The 11,934-nt window shown below is 36.9% G+C and overlaps 1 protein-coding gene across 8 annotated transcripts in view; it reads left to right on the top strand.

The window, feature by feature from the left end:
• The window catches only part of LOC128265403 (basic-leucine zipper transcription factor A), a 43,694-nt gene extending 38,929 nt beyond the window's left edge, over positions 1 to 4,765 (top strand). For all 8 annotated transcript variants that reach the window (XM_053001384.1, XM_053001388.1, XM_053001385.1 and 5 more), the window contains 2 exons: positions 449 to 2,437; positions 3,110 to 4,765. In XM_053001384.1, the coding sequence (XP_052857344.1) occupies positions 449 to 2,437; positions 3,110 to 3,114 (1,994 nt within the window). In that variant the 3' untranslated portion in view covers positions 3,115 to 4,765. The remainder of the gene's footprint in view (positions 1 to 448; positions 2,438 to 3,109) is intronic.
• The last annotated feature ends 7,169 nt before the right edge of the window (positions 4,766 to 11,934 follow it).

Here is an 11,934-nt window from a genome sequence, read left to right on the forward strand (position 1 = left end):
TACATAGCCATCTAGTTTTAAACTAATCGTTAAGCCTTAGCATTAAATACCACTGCCCTCGCGGAGATGGCAGATCCAACGAATTCGAGTGCTTTTCTTCAGCCATAGTTTAAGTTTGTTTTTAGTTTGTAAGTTGTAGTTACCCGGAAAGATGGGAAACGCACTCGGATTTGGCGGATCTCTCTCTGCGATGAATCCCCCTCTCCCCCTGACTCTATCTCAGAAACCTGGCCTAGGACTAAGCGCTTCCCAAACTCCCGACCACAAACGAAAAAAAAAAAAAAAAAACAACAAAAAAAAAAATTATTTCTTCCCGACTGTTTTATATTACATCTTTCTTTCTTATGATTTTGAATTATGACCCACTGATCCCTGATTCTATTGCTTGACATGCCACCAAAATGAGATTACTAAGAGGCGTCCTGTCTGTCCATTGTTCCTCTTGTAGATGTGAGCGGTTTCATGGACACCACAGCAGCGCCCAGCGCGAGTGGCTCCAGCGGTTGGAGCGGTGCGTCCAGCGGTGCCGGCAATGTGCCACCTCAAGGCGACAATGTGGAGGCCAAGCACGAGATCGATTCGGGCATGATGCCGCCGCCCATCACCACCCAGATACCGATGGGCGTTCGTCGCTCCTCGCTGCCCAGCGTCACGCCCATGATAACGGACCAGCAGCTGGTCCACCTCAGCGCAGTGGCCGCCAGTGCGGAGGCCCTGAAGACCGAGCTCCTGGACGACAGCAACTCGCACAGTCCGCTGACCGGCGAGTCGACACCGGACAGCCCGAATGCCGCCATGCAGTATCATCGCTTTGTGCGCAAGCCCAGCCTCGACACCATCATGTACGACCAGTCCAACAGCTTGCCCGGCTTCCCAGCCGTCGTGGCACCGGCAACAGCGGCCGCCGTGGCCGCAGCCGTCGACATCGACACGGCAGCCGTGGCCGTGGCCGTGGAGCTGGCCGTCAAGAATGAGATTGTGAAGCATGTGGTGCAGCAGCACCAGCAGATGCAGGAGCAAATGCAGGAGCAGCAGCAACAGCAGCAGCAACAGCAGCAGCAACAGCAGCCGCAGCAGCAACAGCAGCAGCAACAGCAGCAGCAGCAACAGCAGCAGCAGCAACAGCAGCAACAGCAGCAGCAGGTGCACAAGTTCATCGATGAGTTGACCAAGTCCACTTCGCTGGTAACCAGCAACGGCACCAGTGAGCCGGCCCTGTTCACCACATCGGCCGTGATTGACCATGCCCTGACCGACATACTGCAGGCCAAGGTGGGCATTGCCCCGCCCAATGTGGTGCTGGAGCGCAGCCTGTCCCTCAGCTCCACCAACTCCAGCAGCTCGCTGAGCGGCAGCGAGAGCTCACCCAATAGTTCACCCCTCACGCAGGACATCATACTCAATTCGGAGCCGGCGGCCGCGCTAGTCGGAGCAGCTGCCTTGGGCGGCCCAGCCGCCGTCGATGTATCCGGCGGCCTGTCCACCGACATCATCATGAATCCCGCCGTTTCCCCCTCCACGATTCTTTGCTCGGCCAACGGAGCCGCCACAGCGGTGGTGCCCAACATTCTGACGCCGCACCAGGTCACCATGGCCAATTCGATCTTGAACGACATAGCCATGCAGCCGGAGCCCACACAGCAGGATGCTGCGGTGGCCGCCTTGGCGTTGAGCAACATCATGATGAGTCCGCCGACGGCTGCATCGGGCGTGGGAGTTGTGGACACACTGCCGCCGACTCCAGCGGCCATGCAGCCGGAGGTGGCGGCCACGGCCACCTCCACGGCGGTAAGCAACATGATTATCAAGGCGGCGGCGGACTTTATAACCACCCAGGAGCAGGAGCAGCACCACTATCATCACCACGGCTGCGTTCACTCCCATTCGCCGCAGGCGGCCGTAGGCGTAAGCGGCAATCCAGCCGAGACGGCATCCGATCCTTTGGTCAATTTACTGCTGAACCACTCGGTCACACCGGAAACAGCGGCTGCAGCCGCTGCCGCAGTGGCTGTGGAGGCGGCCAACTTTCAGTCGATGAACCACAGCCTCCACCAGCACCATGGCCATCATGGCCACGGTGTGTCGCATGGTCACGGCCATGGCCACGGACGCCACGTGTCTGGCCATGTGAACAGCCACCATCATGGCCATCACTTGCCGGTGGTGCCGCCGACACCACAAGAATCTCTGATCGTTGCGCTGGCCAGCGAGAATGCGCTGCAAAAGTCGGTGGCCACCGCCGCAGTGACCACCAACGGAGCGGTGATGACGCAGCAGGCATCCGCCCCCAGCACGGCGGGCAGCATCCTGCCGGCGGCGGTCGGAGCGGTGGCTGCCGCGGCGGCTGTGGCCGTACAGCCGCCCATTCCCCAGGAGCTGACCACGATGTCCGATCAGGATCTGATCAGCTACATCAATCCGAGCACCTTTGATCAGCGTGAGTAGAACAGAGAAATTGTACTCTGTGTCAGTAGAAGAAACGATCATTTAAGGGGTTTGTATGCACTTAGAAATTAAAAAAAAAAATGTATTTCTTTTTTAATTGAATTGGGTAAAGAAACACATATTGAAATTACACATTACAAAATTACAAATTGCATTTTAAAATGAATTTTTAGAGTGCTTGCATGTACAAGTGCAAACTTTAAACGCGTTTTACTCAAAATGGTGTTTTCAAAATCGGTGACCAGCATAACTCGAAAACGGCTAAACCGATAAGTGTCAAATTTTAACGCGTGCTTCTTAAATATATTTTTAAGGAATAAATCGAAAATTTAGCTGCCGTAGATTAGCTGTAGCTCCTTTCCAAATTAATATTTTTGCAATACTTAGTCTTAAAATACAGTTAAAATATATAATATTATGTGTACAAAGTATCAGGTAATTAAATTTAATAGTTTTCTCAGAACAAATTTTACAAAACTCGTATTAAACGCTTAAGCCAAAAGTGTTTACATTCAAATCTAAATTTAATTTTTAAATGTGTACTTATTATCGATACCCAATGGGTCTAAAAAAAAGCAGGCTCTAATAAAATCATTTCTTTTATACAACCGTCGACCACAATATTGTATGGCTAACTAATATATATTTTTTTCTATTCTTTCAGTTTAAACGGCTTTAAATCAACAAATTAAACTACGAGGATTTGTTTTTTTTTTTAAATAACAATAAATGTTACTCCTACACAGGCTTAGTCTTAAGTATATATGTAGTATTTAGGCAACACACACACACACACACACACCAAACCACACACAATTAGACGGATTAAAGGTTTCAATGTGGACCAACTTTCTGACCAAGCGCGTACGGAACAAAATCGGAAGAAGAGAATGAAACCCACAAAAAAAACACACAAACACACACACATTAGTAGCTGTAGCTTTGTTTACGTTTAGGAATAAACCATACTTTATATGAATACCTATATTAATTTTTTTTGTTTTTTTTTTTTTGCTATTTTAATATTGATTTTTAAATGAAATAATCAACTTATCTCAAAAGGTTAAGTTAAAACAATGATAACGACTGCCATATATCTACGAAACATAAATGAACTCCCTATAGTGAAGAATGAAAACTGAAAAGGAAGAATTCAAATATCAACCTTAAAAATCCCAAAATTTAAAGAAAGAACTAACTTTCTAAAAAAAATGTTGATTACACTTCTAGCAGGAAGCCCTAATTTTTAAAATGAAGTCTGATTTGTAAACTTCCTTTATATTTGTTTGAGAATTTAAGATATGTTTTCTAATAAAAGCCTAACTATGGCGTTAAAAATTAAGCTTATTAAATTTTGGGACAACAAAAAAACACGAAAAGAAATAATGATTATTCAGATAATAATTTATATGAAAAAAAGTACATATTATGTGTAGCTACGAATATAATGAATATGCGAGAAATTCCAAAAGACTTTTTTGATTTAAAGAAAATGCAATTATTTTGTTTATGGTTTAATGATTTTTATTTGAAATTATATTCAAGAAACACACAAATAAAGATGCAACTAACGTTATTACTATTATAATAATTAAATCGCTATTATTATGCCTACCCTTAATGTTGATAGTTGTTATGTTTAGTTTTGTAAGCCAGAAATTGGAGTTATTTTAGCCCATTTACCATACGAAAATAAGACCCAAAAAACTGAAAACGTAAAAAAGAACAAACCAACAACCAAATCACACCGAGAAACGATTTAGAATATTGTTATACCGATTAATGATTGAATGAACTTCAACACATGTTAGGCCAACCGGAAGTAAAGATCAAGATCGAGAGAACTCTGCATTTGTATGCTCTGTGCCCAACTATTTATAAACATTTACAAATATTCCAACCACGAATTTCACCCACTCCCAAGAATCGAACTAACTGAGAACGTATAACTATAAATGTTTAATTTTTTTGGTATTAGCTTGTTACATATTAAACAATTTGATTGACATACGTAATCTAGATGTTCATGGAGTCGATAAATGTGTTAAACAATCTCAGAGATTGCATATTCCTCATTAAATTAAATGTTACAGTCGCGTCAATGAACGACAGAGATAGCGATAGTAAGTGCAAGTGAGAAGGAGAGAGATAGAAAGAGAAAAAGAAAGAAAAAGAGAGGGAGAGAAGAGCCCGCGCTTAAGAATTGTTAGTGTTAAATGTTATACACCTAAATATACATTATTTATGCTATATATACACACATATATCTAACTTTACAATGAATAAAATAAATGTATTTTTGATGTTCTTATTGCCCAAAGTGCAGAGCCGAGAAACAACTGAAAATCATAAAGAAAACTCCCCAATCTTTGTATCCGACCTTTCAAACGTATCAATTGATAAAATTATTAACTCAAAACCCACACCACCACAATTTGTCTAGGATCCCCCCTCAAAAACAATATTAATCTGCTCGTTATCTCTTTTTATGTGAATAAAAAATGAAATCTTTCAAAAAGAACCAAAACTGTTGCGTATTTATTCTAAGAGAAATGGCTGGCTGCTAATATTTTTTACTTTAAAATTAATTTGAATTTTTAACGACTTGCAATTAAATGTTTATAAGAATACAATTAACTAAAGATAATAATAATTTTTTATTGGGAATGCCAGCTGTACAAAACCGTCACTGTAATGGCTTTGCCAAGTTACAACAAAAAGACTATTTGGAAATGTTTTATTTTCTTATTTCGCCAAAAACCCAAAAAGACCGTTTAAAAATCAGTTTTTGAATAAAAATCATGGGAAATAATTGTCAGGAGTTAGAGTGTCATGCATCGTTGGATTCGTCATAAAATTTCCAATCAAATGGCATTCACAGCTAAAATTGTTCCAGGCTTTCAAATTTGGCAAAAAATGATGATGTACCCCCTTATCAAAAATGCGAAAAATGGCCTTTTTTAAGAAAACGGCTTTAAAAAATCGTTTTTTGTATCGAAAAAAAATAGTTTTTTCTGGAAATCGATTGGGATGGATTTTATTGGTTAGTTAGTTAGAGTGTCATGCATCGTTGGATTCGTCATAAAATTTCCAATCAAATGGCATTCACAGCTAAAATTTTTCCGGGCTTTCAAATTTTGGCAAAAAATGATGATGTACCCCCTTATCAAAAATGCGAAAAATGGCCTTTTTTAAAAAAACGGCTTTAAAAAATCGTTTTTTGTATCGAAAAAAAATAGTTTTTTTTGGAAATCGATTGGGATGGATTTTATTGGTCGCCAGCTGTACAAAACAGTCACTGTTATGGCTATGCGTCTTGTTTTGGCCAAGTTACAACAAAAAGACTATTTGGAAATGTTTTATTTTCTTATTTCGCCAAAAACCCAAAAAGACCGTTTAAAAATCAGTTTTTGAATAAAAAGCATGGGAAATAATTGTCAGAAGTTACAGTGTCATGCATCGTTGGATTCGTCATAAAATTTCCAACCAAATGGCATTCACAGCTAAAATTTTTCCAGGCTTTCAAATTTTGGCAAAAAATGATGATGTACCCCCTTATCAAAAATGCGAAAAATGGCCTTTTTAAAAAAACGGCTTTAAAAAATCGTTTTTTATATCGAAAAAAAATAGTTTTTTCTGGAAATCGATTGGGATGGATTTTATTGGTCGCCAGCTGTACAAAACAGTCACTGTTATGGCTATGCGTCTTGTTTTGGCCAAGTTACAACAAAAAGACCATTTGGAAATTTTTTATTTTCTTATTTCGCCAAAAACCCAAAAAAACAGTTTAAAAATCAGTTTTTGAATAAAAATCATGGGAAATAATTGTCAGAAGTTAGAGTGTCATGCATCGTTGGATTCGTTATAAAATTTCCAATCAAATGGCATTCACAGCTAAAATTTTTCCGGGCCTTCAAGTTTTGGCAAAAAATGATGATGTACCCCCTTATCAAAAATGCGAAAAATGGCCTTTTTTAAGATAACGGCTTTAAAAAATCGTTTTTTGTATCGAAAAAAAATAGTTTTTTCTGGAAATCGATTGGGATGGATTTTATTGGTCGCCAGCTGTACAAAACAGTCACTGTTATGGCTATGCGTCTTGTTTTGGCCAAGTTACAACAAAAAGACCATTTGGAAATTTTTTATTTTCTTATTTCGCCAAAAACCCAAAAAAACAGTTTAAAAATCAGTTTTTGAATAAAAATCATGGGAAATAATTGTCAGAAGTTAGAGTGTCATGCATCGTTGGATTCGTTATAAAATTTCCAATCAAATGGCATTCACAGCTAAAATTTTTCCGGGCCTTCAAATTTTGGCAAAAAATGATGATGTACCCCCTTATCAAAAATGCGAAAAATGGCCTTTTTTAAGAAAACGGCTTTAAAAAATCGTTTTTTATATCGAAAAAAAATAGTTTTTTCTGGAATCGATTGGGATGGATTTTATTGGTCGCCAGCTGTACAAAACAGTCACTGTTATGGCTATGCGTCTTGTTTTGGCCAAGTTACAACAAAAAGACTATTTGGAAATGTTTTATTTTCTTATTTCGCCAAAAACCCAAAAATACCGTTTAAAAATCAGTTTTTGAATAAAAATCATGGGAAATAATTGTCAGAGTTAGAGTGTCATGCATCGTTGGATTCGTCATAAAATTTCCAATCAAATGGCATTCACAGCTAAAATTTTTCCGGGCTTTCAATTTTGGCAAAAATGATGATGTACCCCCTTATCAAAAATGCGAAAAATGGCCTTTTTTAAGATAACGGCTTTAAAAAATCGTTTTTTGTATCGAAAAAAAATAGTTTTTTCTGGAAATCGATTGGGATGGATTTTATTGGTCGCCAGCTGTACAAAACAGTCACTGTTATGGCTATGCGTCTTGTTTTGGCCAAGTTACAACAAAAAGACCATTTGGAAATGTTTTATTTTCTTATTTCGCCAAAAACCCAAAAAAACAGTTTAAAAATCAGTTTTTGAATAAAAATCATGGGAAATAATTGTCAGAAGTTAGAGTGTCATGCATCGTTGGATTCGTTATAAAATTTCCAATCAAATGGCATTCACAGCTAAAATTTTTCCGGGCCTTCAAATTTTGGCAAAAAATGATGATGTACCCCCTTATCAAAAATGCGAAAAATGGCCTTTTTTAAAAAAACGGCTTTAAAAAAATCGTTTTTTATATCGAAAAAAAATAGTTTTTTCTGGAAATCGATTGGGATGGATTTTATTGGTCGCCAGCTGTACAAAACAGTCACTGTTATGGCTATGCGTCTTGTTTTGGCCAAGTTACAACAAAAAGACCATTTGGAAATGTTTTATTTTCTTATTTCGCCAAAAACCCAAAAAAACAGTTTAAAAATCAGTTTTTGAATAAAACGCATGGGAAATAATTGTCAGAAGTTAGAGTGTCATGCATCGTTGGATTCGTTATAAAATTTCCAATAAAATGGCATTCACAGCTAAAATTTTTCCGGGCTTTCAAATTTTGGCAAAAAATGATGATGTACCCCCTTATCAAAAATGCGAAAAATTGCCTTTTTTAAAAAAACGGCTTTAAAAAATCGTTTCTTATATCGAAAAAAAATAGTTTTTTCTGGAAATCGATCGGGATGGATTTTATTGGTCGCCAGCTGTACAAAACAGTCACTGTTATGACTATGCGTCTTGTTTTGGCCAAGTTACAACAAAAAGACTATTTGGAAATGTTTTATTTTCTTATTTCGCCAAAAACCCAAAAAGACCGTTTAAAAATCAGTTTTTGAATAAAACGCATGGGAAATAATTGTCAAAAGTTAGAGTGTCATGCATCGTTGGATTCGTCATAAAATTTCCAATCAAATGGCATTCACAGCTAAAATTTTTCCGGGCTTTCAAATTTTGGCAAAAAATGATGATGTACCCCCTTATCAAAAATGCGAAAAATTGCCTTTTTTAAAAAAACGGCTTTAAAAAATCGTTTCTTATATCGAAAAAAAATAGTTTTTTCTGGAAATCGATCGGGATGGATTTTATTGGTCGCCAGCTGTACAAAACAGTCACTGTTATGACTATGCGTCTTGTTTTGGCCAAGTTACAACAAAAAGACTATTTGGAAATGTTTTATTTTCTTATTTCGCCAAAAACCCAAAAAGACCGTTTAAAAATCAGTTTTTGAATAAAAATCATGGGAAATAATTGTCAGGAGTTAGAGTGTCATGCATCGTTGGATTCGTCATAAAATTTCCAATCAAATGGCATTCACAGCTAAAATTTTTCCGGGCTTTCAAATTTTGGCAAAAAATGATGATGTACCCCCTTATCAAAAATGCGAAAAATGGCCTTTTTTAAGATAACGGCTTTAAAAAATCGTTTTTTGTATCGAAAAAAAATAGTTTTTTCTGGAAATCGATTGGGATGGATTTTATTGGTCGCCAGCTGTACAAAACAGTCACTGTTATGGCTATGCGTCTTGTTTTGGCCAAGTTACAACAAAAAGACCATTTGGAAATGTTTTATTTTCTTATTTCGCCAAAAACCCAAAAAAACAGTTTAAAAATCAGTTTTTGAATAAAACGCATGGGAAATAATTGTCAGAAGTTAGAGTGTCATGCATCGTTGGATTCGTTATAAAATTTCCAATAAAATGGCATTCACAGCTAAAATTTTTCCAGGCTTTCAAATTTTGGCAAAAAATGATGATGTACCCCCTTATCAAAAATGCGAAAAATTGCCTTTTTTAAAAAAACGGCTTTAAAAAATCGTTTTTTATATCGAAAAAAAATAGTTTTTTCTGGAAATCGATCGGGATGGATTTTATTGGTCGCCAGCTGTACAAAACAGTCACTGTTATGACTATGCGTCTTGTTTTGGCCAAGTTACAACAAAAAGACTATTTGGAAATGTTTTATTTTCTTATTTCGCCAAAAACCCAAAAAGACCGTTTAAAAATCAGTTTTTGAATAAAACGCATGGGAAATAATTGTCAAAGTTAGAGTGCCATGCATCGTTGGATTCGTCATAAAATTTCCAATCAAATGGCATTCACAGCTAAAATTTTTCCGGGCTTTCAAATTTTGGCAAAAAATGATGATGTACCCCCTTATCAAAAATGCGAAAAATGGCCTTTTTTAAAAAACGGCTTTTAAAAAATCGTTTTTTATATCGAAAAAAAATAGTTTTTTCTGGAAATCGATCGGGATGGATTTTATTGGTCGCCAGCTGTACAAAACAGTCACTGTTATGACTATGCGTCTTGTTTTGGCCAAGTTACAACAAAAAGACTATTTGGAAATGTTTTATTTTCTTATTTCGCCAAAAACCCCAAAAGACCGTTTTAAAATCAGTTTTTGAATAAAAATCATGGGAAATAATTGTCAGAAGTTAGAGTGTCATGCATCGTTGGATTCGTTATAAATTTCCAACCAAATGGCATTCACAGCTAAAATTTTTTCGGGCTTTCAAATTTTGGCCCAAAAAATGATGATTACCCCCTTATCAAAAATGCGAAAAATGGCCTTTTTTAAGAAAACGGCTTTAAAAAATCGTTTTTTGTTCGAAAAAAAATAGTTTTTTCTGGAAATCGATTGGGATGGATTTTATTGGTCGCCAGCTGTACAAAACAGTCACTGTTATGGCTATGCGTCTTGTTTTGGCCAAGTTACAACAAAAAGACTATTTGGAAATGTTTTATTTTCTTATTTTGCCAAAAACCCAAAAAGACCATTTAAAAATCAGTTTTTGAATAAAACGCATGGGAAATAATTGTCAGAAGTTAGAGTGTCATGCATCGTTGGATTCGTCATAAAATTTCCAATCAAATGGCATTCACAGCTAAAATTTTTCCGGGCTTTCAAATTTTGGCAAAATTGATGATGTACCCCCTTATCAAAAATGCGAAAAATGGCCTTTTTTAAGAAAACAGCTTTAAAAAATCGTTTTTTGTATCGAAAAAAAATAGTTTTTTCTGGAAATCGATTGGGATGGATTTTATTGGTCGCCAGCTGTAAAAAACAGTCACTGTTATGACTATGCGTCTTGTTTTGGCCAAGTTACAACAAAAAGACTATTTGGAAATGTTTTATTTTCTTATTTCGCCAAAAACCCAAAAAGACCATTTAAAAATCAGTTTTTGAATAAAACGCATGGGAAATAATTGTCAGAAGTTAGAGTGTCATGCATCGTTGGATTCGTCATAAAATTTCCAATCAAATGGCATTCACAGCTAAAATTTTTCCAGGCTTTCAAATTTTGGCAAAAAATGATGATGTACCCCCTTATCAAAAATGCGAAAAATGGCCTTTTTTAAGATAACGGCTTTAAAAAATCGTTTTTTGTATCGAAAAAAAATAGTTTTTTCTGGAAATCGATTGGGATGGATTTTATTGGTCGCCAGCTGTACAAAACAGTCACTGTTGTGGCTATGCGTCTTGTTTTGGCCAAGTTACAACAAAAAGACTATTTGGAAATGTTTTATTTTCTTATTTCGCCAAAAACCCAAAAATACCGTTTAAAAATCAGTTTTTGAATAAAAATCATGGGAAATAATTGTCAGGAGTTAGAGTGTCATGCATCGTTGGATTCGTCATAAAATTTCCAATCAAATGGCATTCACAGCTAAAATTTTTCCAGGTTTTTACATTTTGGCAAAAAATGATGATGTACCCCCTTATAAAAAAAAGCGAAATTTGGGCATTTGTAAAAAAACGGCTTTCAAAAATCGATTATTATACCAAAACAAAATTATTTTTTTTGTAAATCGATCGGGATGGATTTTATAGGTCGCCATTCTGTTTACTATACGTCGTATTTTGGGTGAGGTACACCAAAATAGCACTCATAAAATGTGTAAGTTTCACTTATAACAAAACATAGTGAAATTATTTTTTGATTGGTGCAAATATATCCCAAAAGGTACATCATCATTTTTTGCCAAAATTTGAAAGCCCGGAAAAATTTTAGCTGTAAATGCCATTTGATTGGAAATTTTATGACGAATCCAACGATGCATGACACTTTAACTTCTGACAATTATTTCCCATGCTTTTTATTCAAAAACTGATTTTTGAACGGTCTTTTTGGGATTTTGGCGAAATAAGAAAATAAAACATTTCCAAATAGTCTTTTTGTTGTAACTTGGCGAAAACAAGACGCATAGCCATAACAGTGACTGTTTTGTACAGCTGGCGACCTATAAAATCCATCCCAATCGATTTCCAGAAAAAACAATTTTTTTTCAATATAAAAAACGATTTTTTAAAGCCGTTTTTTTAAAAAAGGTCATTTTTCGCATTTTTGGTAAAAAGCCTGGGAAATAATTGTTAGAAGTAAGAGTGTCATGCATCGTTGGATTCGTCATAAAATTTCCAATCAAATGGCATTCACAGTTAAAATGTTCCCATTATGTGCATTGTCCGAGATTTTCTTAAAATTTGTCCAATTTCTAGGTATTTTCAATAATCTCTTAGAGTATGCCACAGAAATGGAGTTTTAAAATCACTTAAAAGGACACCT

The sequence above is a fragment of the Drosophila gunungcola genome, unplaced genomic scaffold (genome assembly GCF_025200985.1).
Source record: "Drosophila gunungcola strain Sukarami unplaced genomic scaffold, Dgunungcola_SK_2 000122F, whole genome shotgun sequence".
In the NCBI taxonomy this organism is placed as follows: domain Eukaryota; kingdom Metazoa; phylum Arthropoda; class Insecta; order Diptera; family Drosophilidae; genus Drosophila; species Drosophila gunungcola.